General features: G+C 38.2%; 1 protein-coding gene and 1 long non-coding RNA gene across 2 annotated transcripts in view; one reads left to right on the top strand and one right to left on the bottom strand.

The window, feature by feature from the left end:
- The window catches only part of PLPPR4 (phospholipid phosphatase related 4), a 31753-nt gene extending 15087 nt beyond the window's left edge, over positions 1-16666 (top strand). Inside the window, exons 3-7 of the mRNA XM_085068151.1 lie at positions 1661-1790; positions 3498-3693; positions 8382-8439; positions 9681-9854; positions 11877-16666. Coding sequence (XP_084924277.1) covers positions 1661-1790; positions 3498-3693; positions 8382-8439; positions 9681-9854; positions 11877-13214 — 1896 coding nt within the window. The 3' untranslated portion in view covers positions 13215-16666. The remainder of the gene's footprint in view (positions 1-1660; positions 1791-3497; positions 3694-8381; positions 8440-9680; positions 9855-11876) is intronic.
- LOC146433964 (uncharacterized) overlaps positions 8765-24725 on the bottom strand; it is a 47976-nt gene continuing 32015 nt past the window's right edge. Inside the window, exon 3 of the long non-coding RNA XR_014853769.1 lies at positions 8765-8938. This is a non-coding gene — a long non-coding RNA (uncharacterized LOC146433964). The remainder of the gene's footprint in view (positions 8939-24725) is intronic.

Genomic DNA, 24725 nt, shown 5'->3' on the forward strand with positions numbered 1-24725 from the left:
CTGTAGGAGACTTCAGTGTGGAACAACTGGTCTTGAAGAAATTATCAAGATAGATATTTTGTGTCTGGAACATAGATACACCTCAATTGCAGCATGACTTCCATTTGCTTCAGTGAACTCTGATCCTCTGATAGATTTTCTCTCTAGTTACTCATTCAGAAATGTTAGGTCCAGTTATTTAATGGTATCAGGGAAGATTCAAACTCTTATCAGCCACTGACTAAAAACCTGCGTAGACGTAACAATGTTTTTCCAACAGAGATCACTAGGAGATTGTATCACATTGATCTGGGAAATCAATTCCCAAGGAGAGAAATTCACTGCTGGCAGTTTCAGTCCTACTGCCCCCTCTACCCTGGGAGTTTTTTTCTGTGGAAGTGCCAGCCTCTGAATTTTCCTTGACATAGGCTTTGTTGTTTTTTGCTCTATCATACATGCTAATCTATCTGTCTGGTGTTTTCCCTGTTTTCCTTAGCCAAGACATTCCCGAGATCTTGGCTAAAAACTATTAGAGCTACTCTGGGTTTTAAGTTTGGAATACTACTGGTTTCTCTGGGAACCTTCAGCAGTAAATTCATCAAATGTAGACAGATAATAGTGGCCATAGTTCTCAGCTAATTAGAATTCCTTAAATAACCCTTACCACTGGCTTTTCCATGTCATAAGAGATCCTTCACTACTTCAGTCTTTCTGGCCAAGAAATTTCAATTTACTAAAACTAGCTAATAAATAGACTGTTTTTCCATTTTACCTCCCTTTTCCTAGGGTGAGAGGTGTTAGTATGGACAACCACTGGTAATTACAACAGATTCAGCATAATTCAGATGCTTTGGCATCTCATTGCATTATAAGCTTTGTGCATTGCATGTATTAGTTTTCAATGCAGTTGTGGATAGGCAAAGTGAATCTTCTTTTGATGGTGAGAACTGCCTCATTAATTGCAATATTTCAATCCAACCCTTACTCTAAACTCTGTACAAGCCCTGTATAGGATTCCAAATAGTTGTACTATTCAATAAGGAAAACAATAAAATCTGAGACTGCAAGTTTATAAATGAGTCTGGATTTTCCAGCAAGTAATACCATTTTTGGTTTATATTCTTCTTTTTATAAACTCTTTCTAGGGCTTTGGTCATAATCTGTTTTGCTTGGTGTGTTCTGTGGGACCATAAGGACAGAACTTTTTCTGCTGCTGTGGATCTGGTTAAAACCCAAGCCAAATTAAACAAATACAGAAGAGCAGGCTGTCCCATAATTAGAAGCTGCTTGGGATTGCTAGGCTTGTGGCCAAGACTGAATGCTAAAACCACTTCAGGAGCACTGAGATATTGCAGTGGCTCTTGATTATTTCAGAGGCAAGATTTTATAATTACTGCATTTTTATTGTAGAAGACCAAGTTTCAGCTATAGATCAAGCCCTGATTACCACAGAGCAATGTATACTGTATGCCATTTGCATTTAATTCCAGGGCCACCTTCTTGCCTGCCCTCATTCAGACTATGTTGCATTACTTTATGGTTACATATCGATACAAATCTTTCAAAGTTGGGTGCATGTCAGTGGATGACATTGGTTGTGTTAGTTATATTACAGCCTTTTAAATTCAGTCAAGATCTTCTAAGTGCTACATTCAATTTAATGGCTCCTTTGTCATTGCAGATAATGATAGGAGAAGGAATTCTCTACTGTTGCCTGTCCAAAAGAAGAAATGGGATTGGAACAGAGGCCAATATTAATGCAGGAGGATGCAACTTCAATTCTTTTCTTAGAAGAGCTGTCAGATTTGTTGGTGGGTTTCGAATGTTACTCACAAAAAAGAACTTTTCATATACATTCAGTTTCTACCACAGGTTTGCTTCTCTGAAAAAGCCTTTCAGAGTAGTGCAGAGCTGTCACTAGCATTGACCTTCTGCTAGAAAATGTGAGAAGAAACTGTCAGGCTGCAACAGGGCAGCCCCATACTCAGTAATGCAGCATCTACACTCTCCATTTTCCCTTTCCTCTCCTGTACTATTGTCAGTATTTCTAAAAGAGTAGTTTGTTTTTCCTTCCCTGCCCACCTTGAGCTGGCTGCCTTTTAATGATTTCAATGTATAGTTTCCCCTGCCTGTCTTCAGTGCATCATAAGGATTCAACCCACCTGTCACAGTATTCAGCATGACAGTGAAAACTTGTCAGAAACTCTCAGTAGATTTGACATTCTTTTCTGGAATGTGTTTATCTGCCTCTCAAAAAGTGCTAGAATCTGGCAGCTTAAATGATAGAGGAACATGATTAATTCTTCCATTTTACTTTGCTTTAATTGTCATTTTTGAAAAACTGTACTTGGAAAGGCAACTGGACTTTGATCCCCTTCTTGCAGTTAATTTCCTCTCCCAATGAGTGGCTAAAGGAAAGGTTACCTCTGTTTCAGAAATCTTTCATTAGAGAAGGCAGCCTAGGCAAAGACAACCAGCAGGACAGCAGGCTGAAAACCTGGTAGGACAACTAATTCCCTAGGTTTTGGTAGTCTGGCAAGCAGGGAGGTAGTGCCCAGCGAGGTTATGCAATCTGTGTACAGTAAAGCATCCTAAGAGCAGCAGTGAGGAAGAAAGCAGAGGGTTTGTAGATTACAACATGAGGAAGGAGGACTGTAAAGATACCCCATATCCACTTCTTCTCCTGTTTGGTATTCCATCACCAAAAAAAAGGCTCAAAACACATAAATTTCATCCTTAATTCACACTCTGAATCTGACTTTTTTCATATTTTAATGGGTTTAACATTCTTTCAACTTTAGGATGAAAAATTTATCTCTGGGAATAAAAGTAGGGAATTATTATTATAGGTAAATCTTTAGGAGAAGAACAATTGAAAATGTTGAGTAAAGAAATTCCATTACTTCAATTGCCTCATGAATTTGGCATTATTTATCAGTCTGAAGCATTGATCCCTTATGAAATAGAGTTAAATATTTGGATTAGTGACAAGGACACAATACTCAACATCAGAGATGTGAAAGTAGCCAAAGTGAATCACCAGCTGGTGATTCTGTGGTGGCAAAAAGAGAACAGGTCTTCAGAACAATCATCTAATGGGCAGTTGTCCATACTACTAAAAGCTTGTCTTCCAGTGGGAAAGTCCAAGGACTAGATGAGCACATATGCTCTCCTCAAATAGTTGGCTACTCTTTAGTCAATTCAAAGAACTTCTTTCCAAACTGAAGCAGCTCCAGTGTAGCTCCCTTTTATGGAAAGATTTTGGAGCACATTAAGCCATTAAAACAAAATTTTAAGTATCAACAGGAATAAAACAAGCATAAACTATCAAAATTTTTATATTAAAGAATTCAACTTTGCAATAATCTTTCAACAAAAATACCTCTTATTCTGCATTTAAATTCCCTCAAATCCAATAACAAAAGCCACCAGAGTTCTGTTGAATGTAGTTTTCACAATTAATCAACCTAATTGATGTATATAATAAAGTTAACGAGCTCTGTTGATTTCTTTCCTAGGTGTTCACGTGTTTGGTCTTTGTGCAACTGCTCTTGTTACTGATATTATACAGCTATCAACAGGATATCAGGCACCATATTTCCTGACTGTTTGTAAGCCTAACTATACATCCTTAAATGTATCTTGCTCCGAGAATTCATATGTTGTGGAAGATATTTGCTCAGGAGCTGATCTCAATATTATCAATGCTGGAAGGTTGGTTCTATTCTTCATTATGTACATTTTTAAGTAGTCATTTTATTTTTTATTTTCTGTCCCAGTTTCAAGATTTTTTTTCCTAGTTGAAGTCTGAATGAGTTTGTTGGGTTTTTATAACAAAGTTGAATGCATCGATGTCTTTTCAGTGATGCTAAATTTTCTTCATATCGATCTTAGTCTAACAGTGAGCTTTGGAAGACTTTGTGAGGTTCCAAAGCACAGTCGTTGGCAGCTGTTCTCCCTCCTCGAAGGAGGCAATTTCCTGTACAATTGTTACTATGTATAGCTTCTACTGCTTTTCAAAGTGGTATGTGAATGTAACAGGCACAGGCAGAAGTCTACCAAGTCCTTGGTCTGAGACCCCTGTACATAACTGTTCATGTCTTTGGGATTTTTTAGACAAGTTTGTTTTCTGTTTTTCTAATTAATTATGATTTTTATTTTAACAGCATTAAAAAAATCTCTTTATTGGAGGAAATAACCACAACAGTGCAAACTCTGTATTCTCAAACATGTCTTTTCTTTCATGGTATTTCTAACTGGTTCTTTATGCTCCTTGATCATTTAGTATTTAGCCTCCCTACTTAGATAACTGGGAGAAAAGTTAGTATTGTTTATAATAGTAGGTTTTGAACATGCATGTCCATGATGAGATATAAACAACACATCTTATGTTAAATAAGCTCAATGTGACAAAATAGTGGTAATTCAAGTACTGATGAAAAGTCATAGGTTTAAACAAGGGATCTAAAGGTATAAATCAGTAAGTTATCCTAATATATCTGCTAACTTGTTAGTTTAAGGACTTTGTTAGTACGAAGTATCCTAAATATAAGGACGACACTACTGAGAAATCATGAAGCTCTGTACTGAATTCTATAGTAGACTTTCATACCTTTTCCACACCAGGTTAACCTTTACTGCATTTTAGTCATTGAATGAATGTTTTATAGTCCTTCAAAATTTTGGTGCTTTTTTAAATCTCATACTCTCTGAAAAAGTTACAGCAAAATTATAGAATGCTTGAAATTCCTACAGTTTCTCTCTGACATAGTGCATTATTTGTCTGAGTACTTGATTAGTAAACATGAAGCTCTGTTTCTTTAGGCATATTCCCTTCACTGTAACTTTGCAGGCCTTTCCTGTTCTGCATGCAGCCCCAGATGCTAGCTTCTGGTTTAACTTCATGCCTCATGGCCTTATATTTTTGTCACATAGGTGCTGTTAAAATATCTGTGTATGTATGTAAGCACCTCTCCCTCATTTGTTTGCTTTTCTAGGGAACACTATTTGTTTGATATTTCAAGGAACAACACACTTAGGAATCATGAAACCACGCTTTTCAAGTGTCTTCCAGAAAATCTCATAATCTATCTCCTGACACTGGGACAAACCAATTTCTCTGATGTTTAAAAACCCTCGGTTATTTGATGTATTTGGTCTTAAACATGTCTAGTAGGCTAAGAATCATAGACAGCATTGATTAATTTGCCATATCTTTTCAATTTATACATGTAGACTTAATCCAGAGCTAGAATGAAGGACTGTAGTTCTCCAGTAGAGAACTTGGCCGGCAGCATGTCTATCACCTTCAGAGCCATCAGAGATTGGCTCTGCTGGACTTGATGTAAAAACTTCCAGAACTTGCACTCAGGACACACAGGAGCCATCTTTGTGCCACTCCCCACCCCTCAGACACCTCTCCAGGCTACTGCAACAGCTTCTGAGGGGTCCAAATTTCTTCTAGATGTTAAAAACACTTCACTGATGTTCTGGGCCAATCAAAACCACCACATTGGCCCAAATAATTTGGTGACAATAATTTTGGTGAAAGGCATAACCAGAATTACTACAACCACCTTCACCTCACTGTCTCTTTTTCCAAAACCATTTGCTGTTACTGGGATATTGCCATTGAAGCCTGATGCTTGCAAGCAATGTCTTGCAACTACATGGTGTCCCAGAAAAATCAGGAGATGATTACATAGAAGCAGGCAGAAAAATTTTTCAATTACATCTCATTCTCAATATGATGTGTACTGCTTTAAATTGACTGCCTGTAGCCATTCCAAAACCACTAGTCCCTCTTAAATTTAAATACAGTCACTTCCAAAAAACCAACAGACATAGTTTTAAGTAACTAAGTAACTTAAGTTGTAATAGTAACATATTAAGATTGAGCAATCAGGTTATAGCTGTTTCTGTTTCCCTGGGAAGACGACCACATATTGATATATCAAAGTTACATTATAGAGGATACATTTGGTAATCTATGTTATCCTGGCACCACCCTCAGTTTCTCCTTAATTCAATTTTATTGCATTTTGCCTTTATTAAATTGTTATTTCCTTTTGCCAGTCTGAACTTTACCACAGCAAGCAGCACTTGCTACTGGTTCTTCAGTGGCACTTGCTACTTCTTTCAGTCACCTATATAGGAATTATGGTATAACTGCTACAGTACAGGAGGTTAATTTTACTTCAATAATTTCAGTTTGGAAGGGACTTTTTCTGAGTTTGCTAATGGCCGCCTTTTTTTTTTTTTGTACTTCCCAGAAACTTTGGCTCCAGTAATGTGCCTCTAGACTCCTGTATGAAAAGTATAGAGAGGAGCACATAATTATCCAACTGATTACATGAAATCATTTTTCTGCAACATCCCCAAATATCCAGTGGCTTCTATTGTCCATCTTTTCCTCTGTTACCTTCAAAGAGTCTTTTCAGTCACTTCTATTCAGCTCTCCAGTGAGGTCTCTATCCTCTGTCATCTCTGATGTTCTGACTCAGTATGACTCTGTCTCTCAGTAGGACTCCTTTCTCATCATTGTTCCCTCTCTACACATCCTCATGCATGAGCATTTAGAGTGATACACTGTCATCGCAGTTCAGGACATGTTTTCTTTGAGACCTTTGTTCACCTTTTCAATACAGAGTCATGCAAAAAGGCTACATATTTTTAGCTTGAGTTATTTTCATTTTAGATTAAAAGATAACAAATAGAGGAACAAAAGCAGTGACACCATTAGAGAGTACAGAGAGTGCATTTAGTCTGTGTTTGCCCTGAAAGCATGTGAATAGAAAAGAGAATAAAGAGAAAATTGACTGTACCGTTGTGACATGCCTTATGTACTATAAAAATGCCTTCAAATTAAGGTTAAGTTCTGAGTGGTACTAAAGTTCATAGAATGAAATATACATATCAGCTCCACAGAGACTGTAAGTAGATTTATGCTTCGTTAAAACCTGTGCAGGATAAAGGAGCTGATTAGCTATTACAAATATTTACCTTTTTTTTGGGGTCTTTATTCCCCTGTCCTCAACACTGAACTTGTTCCCCAGGGATACTATTTGTGAAAGATTTGTTCAGGGATGTTAAAAGTAAGGGAAGATGAAGAAGAATTTAAGTCTGGCTTTAGAAATGCAAAAGGAACCACGCAGATTTCATCTTGGCCAGAGTCATGAACCTGCTGGCACCATAAGCTCAAATTCAGGTCAGCAGTGTGGCATTCACACTGAACTGCATGCACATTTTTAACTGCCAATTAATTATGTAGAACAGACAAGACAGAATGTGTAGGAAAGGAATTTAGAAAGTAGACTCTGCTGCTTTGCAGAAAAAACGTCTGTCTAAAGTTAAAGGACTCTGCTTCAGTTTTTGCTATTTTAAACTAGCTCACTCAGGTGTTGCTAGGAAAATGGCTGTTCATGGAGGCCAATTAGGGTGGCAAGACCCATCTGTGAAGCCAAATGATTGTTTAAGTATTTATCCCAAGCTATGCTTTCTAAGGTGAAAGTTGCTGTTGTGACTGTGAGACACATACTCTTCTTCACCAAGAGAAGAGTATCAACATTCTTCACCAATGTTAAATTACATGTCCATACCATTGTAAAGAGATAAATCTTCAGTGCATCTGACTCATTTCTAGAGCTCAGAGATCATAGAATTTTTTTGGGGCTTCTATGGTCTAGATTTCCACTGTAGAACAGATGTTATTGAGTCTAAACCAAACTGTTATTCTCTTTACTGTGTAAAAACCTCTTTCACGTTCACATCACTTTTCTTTAGTTGTTTTTAGAGAATTGAAATGGGTCTATTATAATAATAATAATAGTAATAATAATAAAATGTTAGAGAGCCTCATGTGATGGTTCTACATACCTTCTGCTTGCACAAAACCTTCTTTTCTTGTTAGAGAAGTAGAAGCTAAGCTGTCACTTCTAATTTTCATATTTGAAGTTTGTAACTCAAGATGCAGTTTACTTCATTCAAGTCTTCAGGTTTTCAATAGGAGCAGAAGGCCCTCAGCAATTTCAAGGGCAGACCTGATATTGCCTACTGCCTCAGAGAGTTTGGACATGTTTTCATTTATTTTTTTGCTCTGGGCATCAAGAAGGGGCCCACTAATTCTTAAAATACCCTCCCCATGCTTTTGTGCTCCATTTGCTTCTGTCATGATGTAAAGTACTGAAATTTTTTAAAAAAGAAACCTATAGACATAGCAAATAAAGATGTAGTTTGCCTCTCTCTGAGAAAAACATCACCCAATGACAAATGTTACCAGTAGATCACATACTGCTCAGGAAGTGTTATATGGAAATGACTGTACCACCCAGTGTTTTTTTCAATGAGCACTAGCACTGTGCATTTGAACTGAGAAGTATAATTTAAGTGTCCTTCCTTGGCAGAAAGTCATTCCCTTCTCAACATGCCACCCTGGCAGCCTTTGCAGCAGTGTACATTTCGGTGAGTAACCAACTCTGTTCAGTTTCGTTTATACAAGACAAAAGTCAGAAAGTAATTTGCTGTATATTGTAAAATTGTGTGTTGCCTGGATATCTTGGATGGATGGATGTCTTTGTCCTACCAATTTGAAAGCAAAATCAAACTACTAATAGAGCTGGTTTTATTGTAGCTGTTAAAGAATAAAGAAAATATTCAACTGCTTCATCTCCTTTGTTAAGAACCAAGAAAAAGTGCTATGTTAAAGTATATTTGATGCCTCATATTATGCTCATATAAAATGCAGTGTTTATCGGTCTTACAGAGTAATGTTTTTACTTACCAGTCAAATTAACCTTTATGCATGCTGCCTTTTCTTTATTGCTGTCTTCGTTTGATTCGCTGCTTTTAAACTTGAGGCATTAAGGGCCATCCATTCATGTGATGTAGTTTGATTTCACCTCTATAAAATTGCGGCATGGATGAAATGGCACAATCACTCCCAGAGGCCTTCAAGGTGCTACTGCAAAGCAAGTGAATAAAACCCATCAGTCACTAGCAGAGAATTGTGGGATGTGCTGCAGCAGTCGAAGCTGATTTTCCACTTCTGAGCTGTAACATTTTCTCAGTATGGCCTACGATGTTTGTACAAGTGACAACTTACTTGAAGTTTAAAAACTAATTCCATCACTCATGCTGTAAAAATCAGAGGAAAACAACAGTAAAACCAGTTAATAACATTAGATAATAGTATTGTGCTTATAATGGGAGCTTGCCAGTATTTATGCTGCCTGGTGAAAGGCCAAAATTTGGAATAGAACTGATGAATCCACCTCCCTGACATTATGTCCCTCAGTTGAGAAATGGCTCTCTAAAACATCTGGTGGTAGGTTTTGTTAGAACAGGTTATTGCGTTAATCTGGCATGACATCTGGCTTCTGTGTTTCACAAGAGGTGGCTCCTTAATCACATTTATAGAGCATTTAGGTGCTGATCGGGAACAGTACTGAGGCATAAAATCCTTATCCTAATTGATGTCAATAAGCAACACTACCTATGTTTTTGGAAATCCATTCCTTGTGAATTCAGATCTTTCTACAGCAACTGAGCAAATTTTAACAGGGCTGTAAAATAAAATTAAACTGATAATTTGTCATAGTACTGTGTACTAGTGATCTATATGTAAAGAAATATTGAAAGCAAGAAATTAATATCCTCTTAAGTACATTTAACTTCAACTGCTTCTTCATTTTTTCTTTTTCAAGATGTACTTCAATTCTACATTAACAGACTCCTCAAAACTTCTTAAACCACTCTTGGTCTTTGCTTTTATCATCTGTGGAATTATATGCGGTCTGACTCGTATCACCCAGTATAAGAATCATCCCGTTGATGTTTACTGTGGCTTTCTCATAGGAGGAGGAATTGCTCTCTATTTGGTAAATATAAGAGTCATAGTCAAGTTTTAGCAAATAAAACTGATAAGGCTAGAATAAGAGTGCTGGTAATTTTTATGAAAACTTTTCATCATGGTCACATGCCATAATTGTAAATATAGTCAATATGTGTTGAAGATGATGAGTTAGGATAACCACTTTAAAAGCAAACAGGAAAAAGCAAACATGTATTTCAAAGTGCCATAATAGTGCACAAAGTGCAATATAATGATCTGGTATTGTATACAGAAACAGCTCTAACTTTATGTGCTTTATTAAATACTTAAAAATACTCATCTTTTCTAATCCTCAGTTGAAAGCATAACACAAGAAAAATATTTGATTAATTGGTTTTTGTTGCTGACCTGAGTTGATATTGACAGCGTTAGCTTTATGATCTCAAAAAATGATTGAATTAGTATGAGAAATTCAGCTGAGTAAATTGCTGAATCTGCAAGAAATTAAAGGCAATGTTATGGATATTAAAGGCGATATTATGGATTCCTATGGATTCTCAGGGAAACTGTGCAGGGGAAAAACAATGGTCAAATCAGATTATTCCTATGCTTTTCCTTTGTATGGCGTTGAAACAGATGGAGCACCTTGGAAGGGTCCTGTAAGGAAGCATGTAGGATAGGTCTGTTTATATCTGTACGCAGGAAGCTGACCAAGTGTTTGGTCTTCCTTGCTGCTCTCAGTATGTCTCCAGCAGGAATTCTGCTGCCCTGGATGCTCAGAGAGCATCAGAGCATCATCAGTGCCTGGGAGCAGTCAGAGCTTCTGCTCAGACCACTGCTGGAATGTGGGCAGGTGAACAGAAGAATCTTAACAGCCAGTGGGATGGTTTTGACCTCCAAGAAGTCAATGATGAATTTTAGTATAACACTAAAATAACTTCATTTCCTGTCCCCCTTTTTTCCGTGATAACATACCCTAAGTTACATGCAGGTGGTCTGCAAAGGTGACCAGGCAAAAATGGCCTTCACAGTGGCAGAAGAAACAGCAGTCAGGGAATTAGAAACTCCATGAGCTACTAAAGTCAGCTTCTGTGATTGCACTGTGAGCAGAATGGCACTCTGTTGAGAATATTATTTCAAATGATTAAGATGTTGTTGCTTTACCTAAATGGAGCTGTTGTTCCCATGTTTAAAATGCACCAACAAGTACGCTTTGTTAGGTCTTCGTATACTGTTGCATGAGATCATACAGCAGAGAATATATTGTCCTGGATACCCAGTAGTCAGTAAATCTGCCCTGAAAACTACGCACCAATAGGAGGATGAGGAGGGGAAATAATGTGAAACTACAAATAACTCTGAAAGGAGTGTAAAGAACAATTAACTCAAGTGATTGAGTCAGATATTTGACCCTTTCACAGAATACCCTCAGTGGAGTATTTTTTAAATGACAGCATTTTACAGCAAGTCTACTGATTAAGAAAATGTCATAGAAATAAATCTTATTACAGTTCTGCACAGCTTGGAAAGCAATTGATTTAAAGCTGATAAATTGTTCTATGATGTAGATATTGTATTACATGGTTATTGTGCAGTAGAAAGGGCAGAATCTGCTAACGGCAGAGAACAACTCAAGCTGTAACAAGATTCTGTAAATCAGAGTAGACAGGAGTATACTTGTAAAATAGTTTTGCCTAAGAGACTGCAAACATCTATTTTCCTATTTTTCTAACAAAACATTCTTTCTGTTGCTCTGTCTGTTGCTTGATAAAAAGAAGAAAGCTCATGGAGGCTAAATTGTTACCTCAACTATTTATTGCCATGAATAATATGCCCTAGTTATCCTAGTAAGACTATTTCATACCTACCTAGATGTACCGGATTGAGGACAGAATTTTGACTAAGGCTGTACTAGTGAGGAAAGGCAAATAAGCATACCTGTCAGTTTAGCTGGAGTAATTATGTCACTGAATTCTATTTAAAGGAAAAAGAATGTAATTAAAATACCTTAAAATGTGTCTTTTGTAACTTTCTTAACTGATTGTTGATGCTTCTGTTCAAATATCAGGGCCTGTATGCTGTGGGGAACTTCTTACCAAGTGACGACAATGTGTATCACGCACATTTTCACAGAGAACCTCTAAGGTCTTTGACAGACCTCAGTCAAGATGCCAACAGAATCCTGCCAGGTAAAAATGCTGGCAGCAGCGATGGCATTGTCTCTCACCGAACGGAAGGTATCCTGAACAGAAACCACAGAGATTCTGGGTCCCTGACCAACCTCAAGAGAGCAAATGCTGATGTAGAAATAATAACACCACGAAGCCCAATGGGAAAGGAAAACATGGTTACTTTCAGCAACACTTTGCCAAGAGTCAACACCCCATCCTTGGAAGATCCAGCAAGACGCAATGCAACAATACACGCATCGATGGATTCTGCCCGTTCCAAACAGCTGCTGTCCCAGTGGAAGAACAAGAATGAAAATCGAAAGTTGTCACTGCAAGTAATAGAAACTGAATCTGGCCAGTCACCACCAAGGGCTATCGAAATGAGGTCAAGCTCAGAACCCTCCAGAGTTGGTGTAAATGGTGATCATCATGGCCCAACTAGCCAATACCTGAAAATCCAACCTGGCAGTGTACCAGGTTGTAACAACTCAGGTCTTACTGGCGGGCCGAGGGTCTCTATTCAGTCACGTCCTGGCTCATCCCAGCTTGTACACATTCCTGAAGAGACTCAGGAGAATGTTAACACATCACCCAAAACCAGTTCAGCTAGAGCTAAATGGCTGAAAGCTGCTGAGAAGAGTGTCGCATGCAGGAGCAATAGCCAACCAAGAATCATGCAAGTAATAGCCATGTCTAAGCAGCAAGGAGTGCTTCAGGGCAGTCCGAAGAGTTCAGAGGGAAGCACAGTCACCTGTACAGGAGCCATCAGATATAAAACCTTGACAGACCATGAGCCAAGTAGCATTGTTAGAGTTGAGGCCCATCCAGAAAATAACAGACCTGTAATTCAGATGCCATCAGAAGGTGAAGGAAGTGGGTCATGGAAATGGAAAGGTCCTGAAAAAGTCACTCTTCGTCAGACATATGAGCTAAATGATCTCAACAGAGACTCTGAGAGCTGTGACTCTTTAAAAGACAGTTATGGGTCAGGTGACAGAAAAAGAAGCAACATAGATAACACTGAACATCACCATCATGGAATCACTACGATAAGAGTCACACCAGTGGAGGGAAGTGAGATTGGCTCAGAGACTCTGTCCATTTCTTCTAGCCGGGACTCAACACTTCGAAGAAAAGGTAACATCATTTTAATCCCTGAGAGAGGCAGCAGTCCAGAGAACACCAGAAACATCTTCTATAAAGGCACATCCCCCACACGAGCATACAAGGAATGAGAGGAGACATATCAGCTGGTCCATACCACCACAAAGTAAACACATCTTGACACAGGTTCTGCTCCCATTGTTTTGAGCTGATATTTACCATTATGTGCCAAATTATTGACCAGCAGCCCCGCATTGCTGATGTGCAATGTGCATGAGCCTGTGAAAAGCATGTGGTGGGGGAAAAAGCACAATGCCAGAACTAATGTGAACCATTTTCATGCAGCTTGGTTATTCAGACTCAAAACATTTATCTGAGAGTGATGATGTCAATTAAAACAATGGTCTTGAACACAGACACTGTATTTCCTGAATGTGCCAACTTTTTATTTTATATTTGTGTCCAAAATTGACTTTTTCACAGCAAAGGCTGTATCAGTGGTATATATTCACCTTTGCAGAATTTGCACCAAATCTTTAATACAGGATGGTGCTGATGATAACTTTACATGTTTTGAAAAATTGCATACTTATTGGACTCTGCAAACATGACATATTGATGTGCAGTTACTTTACAAGTAATATAGCTAATACTATGATGATGCTGGCTGCATTCATTTAGCGTAGGAAATATTTACAGCTTTGTTATAGTGGATCTGTCACATTCAAAGATTGCAAAGGTTTTGTGTAGTTCTTTAAGATGTCTACTGCAACAAAAAATGTGTGGGTGACATTCCATTAGAATGGAATGACTATCTATTTTGAATAGTTTTGCTGCTACTGCTCAACTTTTGTTTAAGAACAGGTGCTACTAATGAAGAGGCTGCTTCTTAGTGGGCTAACTTGTAGAATTGTTTTAAATTACGTTTTAAGGGGTCTTATCAAGTACTACAACTACAAGTAATTCAGATTTTACATTTTTAATCTTCTTATTCTGTCCTTCAGTGACCCTTCCATTTTTCTATTAGTTTTTAAACAAATAATGCAGGACACAATAACTGCAAGATGTGCAAATGTGAAAGGTGAGCCATGAGTAAATAAAAATAGATGGCAACTTTTCTGACCAGCTTCCAAGGAGACAGGAATTAATATCATAGCTCACACTTAGAAGCAGTCATTCACTTCACTTGCTTAGTATGCCACAAGAACAATCACAAGTTTCACCCCAATCACCATCACACAGGGGATTTGTGCTTCTCTTTAAAGAATGGAATGCCTTGGTATTGGAGAATCACTGAATGAGTGTTGCATTTTGCCACTGCTACAGTTCACCTCCGTTGAGTCACCCTCTAGAGCCTTCTTGAGCATGATATTCTTTTCCCACCACTGCCACTTAAGAAAACAAAAGTTCTCTGCTCCTGAGAGAACATGAATTATTTTAGTAAACTGACCTTTGAATATACAGAAAGAACTTGCCTGCTAAAAATCTCCATTGCCAAAAATTATTGAAAGGATAAGCTCTGAAAGGAATAAACATGGCATGTCCTAGAATGGGCATGCTAGAAGAAATGCCTCATTTCATTCAGCTCTGACTTAAACTTTGAAGGAAGCCAGGGGCAGTGCTCACCCACTGCAGCTCCTCATCCTCTCCCATTTCTACCTGAAAGAGAACTGCTCTCAGGCACCTCCCAGCTCCCCTGCTAGGAGGGGAAGGCTTAGCAGTTCCCTCACTCACTGGGGAAGTAGTAGCAGATCAGGTCTGTTCTCTGGCTTCTTGAGAGAAGCGTTTTGGTCTTAGTCCTCTTCTGATTTAGTGTATCAGAGAACCAGATACATACTCTATGGTCAGAACTTGTCTACAGACCCTACCCCACAGCAGTCTAAGGGAAAGCCCACCCTACCCCAGCCAAGTAGGAGGCAGAAGGATGAATCACCCTATTCAAGAAAATAAACAGCACAACACAAACACAGACCAAAAAAAAAAAAAAAACCCAACAAAAACAAACCAAACAACAAAACAAAATCCAAAAAAATGACCTCAAAACCAAAACAAAATCCCAAACCCAACCCCAAACCTAAGTAATTTCACAAGTATGAGGATGGTGTTTGCGAGTCAATGGAAAGCTTTATATATACATCCCAGTTTTACAGGTGCTCCAGGCTTAGCTGAATGCTTGTTGACAAGCCAACTGTGCCAAGCAATGCTTCCCTCACCTGCCCATCACCCAGTACTGTGGAAGAGTGTTGGTCCTTAAGGAAATGACCACACACTTTCTGCTATTGATACAAGATGACCCCATCATACTTAGGATGACTGGGATAAAATATTCTGCAGGTTACATGTAAGAAGCTACCCAGTATGGTTGCAGCATATTGTGTATGTTAAAGGCACCGTATGTTGAGAACGCACTTTAAGGCACATCAACTGGGAAAAATAATCATAGATGCCAGGAGAAAGAAAAAAAAAGTAATTTTTTTAGAAATAAGTTCTCAGATGCTAGTATTTACAAGTCAGGATTTGTTGGTTTTTTTTTTCTTTTCAGAAGGATGTATCTTTAGTCCTTGGTATTTAATATGAAATTTTTTACAAGACTCCTAGGAATTACAAACACTGGGACGGTCATGAACAAAACTGTTTGGATTTAGTTTAGTCTAGGTACAGGATAAAGCAGGTAGGATTAGCTTTAAAGGAATGGGTAAGACACAAACACTGTTGGTCTATCAATGCAGGGAAATAAGATGCAATCATTTGTTAGTTTGTAAGTGCAGGGGAAAAGAACATAAGTAGATGAACCTGGAAATAATGGTAAATTGAAGTGGAGAATAATGGCAATAAAGCAAAGATTAGAAAATGTTCCCTCTGGCAATTTAGCTGTTTTGGAAACAGCAGGATTCCTGGTGGGAGTGTTTGTTCTTTATTCCTTGGTTTTAGTCAGATATATATTGGCATATGTGTTGCTTTTATTACTCTAAAACTTGCTGCACTATTTCAAGTGCAGTGTGATATTTTTCCTAAAGTTTCCTATTTCTTAAGAAAAGATTTTAAAGCTCTTGTGTAATCATTGAAATTATGTTCTATACATAAATATTGATATATTCTTTTTTACTCAAAGTGCCAAAGGCTACTGTTTTTAATAATGGCTTATCAAATTATATTACATTAGAGAGCAGAAATGTAATAATATATACATTGGAACTCAGACCTCTGCATGTATATTTGATAAGGAGCCTTTTGTAAAATTACTCTTTGTTTACATTCCACTGGTACCTTAATTTAAAATTAATCAAATAAATTGACAGGTTACATCTTCTTAGTGTTCTGATTTTCTTACTTGCTAACAGGCACGAATTTCTTTGTTAGGCTGTGCTTTACTGAGAAAAAAAATACTTAAAAATAAAATATGTTTTTAAATGAGAATTCTCTATATAAAGTATTGTGTTTAATAAAATGTTATGCCATGTTTTCAAATGGAAAAGAATTTGTAAATTGCTATAAATGTATTTTGTTAAATAAGTACAGATCAATGCTACTGTGTGAGTTTATTGTGCTAACATCATGAAATAAAGATAAAATTCCTCATTAATGTTTAGTTATCTCTGTGGTGGAGCAAAGTCTCATTCCCACTCAATTTGTTTTTCAATATTAGGTGTCTCTTGATGTGTAAAAGTGGTCATTGGTGAGAAACTTCAAGACCTTGCATAGTGGTAAGAAGTTATAAGGAACAGTGTCCAAACAAACTTGTGTCTAGCCAAAGAACCATTTTACAAAAAAAACCCCAAGTGAATTGGGTACTTCAAGCCATGTGAGGATGTGCCTGCTCAATCATTCTGCATCACCACCTGCATTGCTAAGCCCCTAATGCCCCTAAACCACCTTGCTAGTGTTGGGTAGAGTTGCCAGACATGCTGAGGCCAGCCTTGGATTTGTGAATGAGAACAGGGCAGATGTCAGAGGCAAACCTGAGAGGATAGGCTCTCCCCAGGGGAAGACATTAGGATGCAGAAGTCAGCAGGTATCATACACCCTTTGCTGGCAACAGTGAAAAGCATTATGTGTAACACACACTGTCAAAAGCAGTCATACCTAGAAGCCACACAAGGTAGTGTGGTAAGCAAACAGTATAGACTGTCTCCAAGCCCCTCTTGAAACACCCTGAATCAGGGCAACAGCAGGGCCCAGGTGCCTGGGATGGAAGTCACAGCTGCAGTCGAGGCATGCACTGACATTGCCAATGGCATAATAAGCGCCACAAGGAGTAGCAGAGCCCCTGCAATGCACGGCAGCACAGCAGACTGACTCTGAGAAGCTTTCCCAAGTGTGCCTAGGCCTTTGTGCAGGCTGCCACTTTGTACTTGTGTGTCCTTGGAGCAGGTAACCTGCCGTGGCTGGGTGGCACTGGGCAGCTGCTGTCACTGCTGAGCCCAGCCAGGCAGTGCAGTGCTGAGCAGTACAACAATGTCACACATGTGCTGTGCTCCCAGCCAAGGCACACGACGGGGACTGACATCGCCTCCAGCTGTGGTGCAGATCTGGGTCACTTGGCAATCCCTGTCCCGTGACTTTCATGACAATTTAAGATGGGAGGCCTCAGGCAAAATAGAATCACAAACCAGTATGTTGCCTCTCAAAGAAAGAGAAGTGTCTGTACAGTTGGGATACTGTTCCCTCTGGTGACTGAAGGCACTCTCTTCTTGTGGCTGGGGCTGGAGAATGTCCTAACCCCACAGCATGAGTAACCAGTTTCAGGAGAGGCCTCTCCTTTGGCAAGCAGCAGACACTGCTCTGGTAGTCCATTGCATGCCTTGAGTGAGGCTGTGAGAAGCAGGAGGGCTGTGGCCCAAGCTTATGCTGTCCCACCCAGTGGGACATGTCTTGGTAGCCTGGGAAAGCTACAGGGAGTGATGTCCCAGGTGTGGCTCAGACAGACCCTGTGAAGGATGTGAGAGAGTAAAACAGACTCTGCTGAGAGCTGTCATCTAACACAAATCTGATGAGTTCTCTCCTGGGAATGCTCCCTTCCATGGATCAAAAAGGGGCCTAGACACTTAGCTCAAACATTTCAAAAGGCCTATTTTAAATACCTGAATTTAGGTTAAAAACAAAGTCACACACTGAAGGCTATCTTTGATGTAAAAATTATATTATAAAACTTCATCTAAAATGAGAAAGTACCTCTACTGACAAACCTTGTTATATTCTCTTGGACCATTCTGGGTACAGCAACAGTGCCACTAAATTGAAAGAGCTCATTGTGATCCAGATTGATGACTAAATGTGATCATGCAAAGGAGTTTTCAAAGGTATGATTGATTAAACTGAAACTTAAATCTATTTTGTGCTGAATTTTATAAGAGCTTCAGAGGCCTTGATATAAGAAGTCATATAAGACAAGACTGTACCAGAATCAGTTTGGTACAGATTTATGAAGACCTTTTGTGTGCCAGATCAGTGCACAGCTAATTTGGCAGGAACATTTTAAAGGCATTAGAACCCTTATTCATAAAGTCATGAATAAAATCTTTTCACAAAACTTATAGCACTGAATGTACCAAACATAGGAAAAAAATTCCAAGTGTCTCCATACACCACATTCAAAATTAAAGTATACATCCAGCTGCATACATATGCATACAAACACAACGCAAAAGTTAACGTGTTCAAGCCAGGGTTTAGAAGCACAAATCTAAACCTACAATTTAAATAAAGGAACAAATTGTGGCAAGGCTGCAAATACTTTCTCTAAAATTTTTCTGCTTTGCCTGCAGAAATCTTTTCAGGCATTCGAAATATGCATAAAGACATCATTTAGTTACACCTCCCATATATGAAATCTCTGATTTTACCATAAAGGATAATATGAATCTTCACATTCAATGGCTTTATCAGCACCAAAAAAAAAAATGCTAAGAACTTATCCAGAGCTAAAGTAGCTCAGTCCTAGAAAGCACTTCTCATGTTTGAGGAAAAAAATAAAAATATCCCCCCTCTAAAACTCTCCCTACCGTCAAAGGCCAGGTGTCATTCAGCTTTTTCCTACTGCATTACTTTTCCAGTGCTGCTCAGAAAGAAATGGGAGCCATGGGGATTTGCAGATCTGTCAAGTCTCTGCAGCTACTAAATGATGCATAAGGAAAAGCTCTGCTCTCTCACCAAATCATTCAGAGGAGATTGGAGCATATCTGAGTGCAATGTGATCCTGTTTCTGCTTCAAACTGAATTTGTGGATTACCACGTCTGCTCCTACCCTGTGCCAGGGCCAGAAGACTAACTCTGCTAAGTGAAAAACATCACACAACTGGGAGCAATAGCTCTGCTCATTTTTACCTGGGAACTGTATGACTATGCTTTGTAAAAAATACCCATATGAGAATTTTCTCTACAGCTAGCTATGATGTTTCTTTCAATTAGTACAGGCTAGGTTTATCAAAATTCTCAGTATGCAATTTTTTGGTGTTCTTTCATGTACATAGTGATGTGACATTCTTTGCCTGAGCTAAATAACTGATCCTGTCATCCTGAAATTAGTTTGCTTTAGTCAAGGAGAGGTGTGGACTCTTACCAGAGTCCAGGTGTACACTTTTTTTCATAGAGCATCAGCAGCGGGTGAAAACCTATGGATGGAATCAGTTGCATTCTCCTCTGATACTTCTTGTCTTCTTGTAGAGTTTGAGACAATTATCTTTGCTCTTACAAGAGAGGAGTTTTCACAGAAGTGATTCCAACATCCTTTATCTCCCAACACTGATTACATGCAAGCCTGGCAGGGAATAATTGCATGGAATAATTTGTGTGAATAATTTGGCCATTTCTAGGTTTTAGTTTCCTGAGAACTACTATGGGTATGATGACAAAATAATGCCTTGGTTTACCTCCAGAGAATGAGCAGAAATACTGAAGAGAAAAATGAAGTTTCAATGATCATATAGCACATTCTGGCTGGTAACACAAAACAAATGTGCCATGAGCTCTGTATGCCTAACAGATTGCAGACTTGTCTGACCTGCTAAACCAAGGCAGACTGTGGAAAGAGGTTTCCTAAAACACTTCCATTTTTAATGAGGTTTACGAAAGAGGTCTCCATTCACTAACTTCTTTTGTGATGCAAGTGGAAGAATTCAGTTATAAGTTTAAAAGCCACAAAACTTATACCTTACTCAAGAAAAGAAAGTGAGTCAGGAGAAAGTTGAAGGTTCTTTATAAAATGGAAGATTAAGCGGCAGTGAAAGAATAAAATCATAATTTTTAAATTTGCATGTGATTTTTATCAAGCAGAGTAGGCGGCTAATTAGTACAATCAGGGCTTCCTTAATTCCTCTTCAGTTATTCATCAAATTAATGAAGACTGGATCACTGTAAAACAATTAATTTCCTCTATACTCAAGATACAAAGTGTGCCTAGTTTGCAAAGCCCTGAACTCTTGTCACTGAGAAGGGTCAGGGGAGGAACCAAGAGGAACTGGTGAGAGTATATCTTAACCTGTGAAGTGATACAGAAGCTACATGGATACTTTACGATATTCAAAATAAAAATATTTGAAAATTACAAGAGTAGCTAATCTAGCACTGGACATGCAACACAACCAAAATACTTCAGAACCTGTGAAGAAACATATTACCAGGTCAAGCTCACTGAGTGGATTTTTAGCAAAGATGGTGAGTTGGACAGTATCAGTTGTATGCCACTAAGCTGTGTTAGACTGTACAAACAGTCTGTTGTTATAAAGGAAAACGTGTAGAGAGACACAGCAAGAGATCTGCTGCCATAGAAACAGATGTAGCTGCTAGATATGCTGCATCATTGCTACACTGAGGAAAAGCCATGGATCAGCAGTATACCACAGACTGCATCTAACTTGCTTTCTCCAATCAGAATTTAAAATCTGAAATGGATAAATGATGAGCAGTTATTATTTATAATACAATGGAGCTGCACAAGCTTAGCATAATTTCTATCAGGACTAAATAACTGGTGGAAAACTGGAGATGAAAAACTAAAAAATTAAGGAATAAATATAATTCAGAATTTTTAATCTGATGTTCAGAGTGCTCTGCATTCTCAGAAAAATGAGAAAAGGAATAGTGCCTGATCATTCCTTTCTTATCTAGACATTACTCCTATAGCAGTTAAGGAGTGCTTTACTTCGCAGATTTTTTTCCTATTTGTCAGAAAATGAAGTTGAAATTCCAATGCAAGGTCATCTCTCCTATTACAGCTGATGGTACTTTCTTGTACATAAGGAATCCAACTGCCAGAACCATACACTACAAAAGGGCCCATTCCATCTTCTATTACACCCAGTCTTGTTCCAACCTTGTAAAGACTTACCAGTCTATTTCATCTACAGTGCAACTGCTTTATGTGGAATGGAATCAATGAACATTTTTAACAAGTAAAAATAAGCCACTCTTTAAATCACTGCAGAAACAGGACTTTAAAGTTTACTTTTAGAAAAAAATATAATGGCAACACTACAAGGCTGTAGCCAGTATCTCATTACTCATAATTCTCTAGTAAAGTGCAAATGCATTTCTGCTTTTATGTTATAGCATCGTGGAGTTTTGGATTATCCAGAGAGAGTTTAGCACTGATATATAGCTCATATATTGAATTCCGAGCCAGCCTGATTTTCACTTCTTTAAAGATTGGAATACATAAACCAAAGTAGTAGTATAATAAATTACAGGCAGATATCTAATACCTGTTATGTGTATTATATTTAGGGCAAAAGGATGACATTTGGTAGATGCTATAATCTCCTGCAACTGTATTAATCTTTACTGAGTGCTGCCAGTTTCTGGTAAAATTCTGATGTTATCACTCAAATAGGAAGAAAATGATATGTTTGAAAATTATTCAGTTTTTCTCTCTTCTGTGAGACAAAAATAAAGTGCTCCATTTAAATGCACTCCTACATGGTTTTCACTGCATAATGGTCCTCTGTGGCAGCAGCTTGCACAGTAATGCTGCTTTCTCCTAAAAAGCATGAATTGAACTTATGTAAACCGCAGTAATTGTTTCCTGCATTAATGAAAAATCCTTGATTTTTCCAGAAGAGGAAATTCAATTGAATTAAGATGCTACTCATCTAGAAGTTCAGATATTTGCAATATTTACACATCTATGGTACCAATACCATAGAAGAACCTATGCAAGCAGAAGCTTCTGGATCTGAACATCACAGATCTATCACTTAAGCATAAAAGTGTTAAAAGTACTTTATGTCTTTTTAGCATAGAGTTTCCAAATACATATTTTAGATATTTTGCTGAGCATCTAGTTGATCATATTGTCTCTTCACTGAACACAAAGTTCAAATCTGTGTCTTCTACTCCCAAGTGCCTAAAAAGAGTCTTAAGAAAAAAAAAAAAAACACACTTCCATTCAGCTTGGCCGTGCTTTTACTCTTTGAGAGTACTTGTTATTTATCAGGTAATGAGTGCTTATTAAGCAGGATAGACAAAAGGACAGAAGATTTGTATATTGTATGGTGTTTCTTTTCAAACTGTGATCTACATCACCTTAAAAAATGTTAAAATCCAAGTTTTGGGACTGTGAAGAGTCAATTACAATAAACAAGACCCTTCAGCTATCAAAGTAAATATTAAAAACTTCTGCAACTCTGTATGCTAGCTAACATAATCACTCAGTCTTAAGTGGACTTAAGACAACCACTAAGTCTTAAGTGGATTTATCTGAAGTCCACTGGAACCAAATCAATCTTGGGGAAATGTATACCGTCAAGATTAAATAACCTTGGATGTTCAAAAACTAGCAGGAAATCTAGCTGTTGCTACAACTTATAGCTCTGCCCGGGTAAGCAATCATAATGTCAAAATATGGCACACACATGGACACATACATGATTGATGGGTGGATTAAATTAATTTCTAAACAATCTTAAAAAATAGAAAGAAACATTCCCTTGAAATTGCCAGAATTACTTGATAACTGCTGGTAAGAAATACATTGCACTATCCTTGGTATAACTTGGTGTAGAACTTGCAGATTCAAACAGGCTGAGCGCAGCCCTGTCTGTCCTTGGTCCAGTATAAGTAGCCTGTGTGAGGCTTTGGGCTTTGATAATTGTTAGAAGTAAGAGCCTGGGAAATTATAAACCTGGAGCACTAGTAGCAGGGTCAGTGATTCACTAGCATGAACAAGAATATGGACAGAATATGGACAGAATATGGACAGAATATGGACAAGAGGGGAAGACAATGAGGTACGGAAATCTTTGCTGTCTCCAGTTTCTTCCATTCTCCTGTAATGCTCTTAGAAAAGTGAAAATCCTAGAAAAGTGGAAATCCAGTTATTTTTTAATTTTATACTGTCTATTACTATTTACTGTAGTATTAATGCCATTTCCTCCCTTCTTTTCTCAGAAAAACTGCAACTCCATACAACAGGTTGTGTTTATCCATTTCTTCCTTTTTACCATATCATTACTTTTCTGTTTCCTTAGATTGTGGGACTTCTGGGAAGTACAATCTCATCCTGTGTTTGCCAGTACACAGTGACAGAGATCATGTATAAATGTATAGCTGTATAGATGGCCAAAATAAGGATGTTCAAAAGTGACCCCCAAGGCTAATCCTGCCAGATGTTGATCTCCATGATGCCAAGGAGAGCACTGCATCACCCAACACAAACTGCTACACCACAGCTCATGGAGACATTCTTGGGCCCCACTGTATTGGCAGGATGAATCACTGGCAGCATTGTGCCCCTTTGTCTACAGAAACAAAAGCTGGCTGACAAATACTTCTAGAAGGCTGATACTTCTTCAAGGTACCTATTTTTATTGCTTTTCATTCCTTGTCTCCCTTCTAAGAAAGAACCAAAAGATTCTACAAGAGTAAAGTGCAAATAATGTGCAGTACCATCACATTTAGTTTTCAAAACAGGAGTGTCTTCCAAAACAGATCAAATAATTAGCACTAACAAAACTATCAAAGCAAGCAGTGGCTAATTATTTACCCACACTAACAAACAAAAGCAGCAGCATTTCAGCTGTCCCCTTCAGGTAAAAATTCAAAACTGTGAAATGAGAAATGTTCTAGCTGGAACCTCGCAAATGTCCTAACCCCATGTCTCACTGATCTGTCTTTCCTGCCTATCAAATCAAATTGACTGACAGGCAATTTGTATGAGCCTTTGTACTATGCAAACTCCAGTAATTCCTTCTTTAAAAAGCCTTTTACTCCTGCTCTCTACAAGAGGTGAAAAAATATGTCTGTGTGAAGAGAACAAGCAAATTTGGCACAAAGGAACTCATTAACTGGCATTAGCACTACTCTTGGATATGGCAGCTGGGATGGGCCAAGGGCCATAATAAGCAACTTTCTCATTGTTTTACTTCATCTCTCAAGAGACAGTGATGAGACCTTATTGGCCCAATTAGCACCTAAGTCCCCATCCGACTACCTTAGATCAGATTAAGTCGAGATTGTTTGGACAGATGAAGGTACAGAGCTAAAATATACTGAGAATGATACACTTTATGACACAAATTGGTCATTTCTTCAAAGAAGAGGAAGGATTATTTCTCTCTCCCCTTTTCCCTAGCAACCATGAAAATTTTGGGTTCTGTTTCATTTATAGAAGAGCCCTGATTTCAGGATTGCCAGAAAATAGAAGCATC

The sequence above is a fragment of the Lichenostomus cassidix genome, chromosome 8, assembly GCF_008360975.1.
Source record: "Lichenostomus cassidix isolate B80296 chromosome 8, HeHo_3.0, whole genome shotgun sequence".
Taxonomy (NCBI): Eukaryota; Metazoa; Chordata; class Aves; order Passeriformes; family Meliphagidae; genus Lichenostomus; species Lichenostomus cassidix.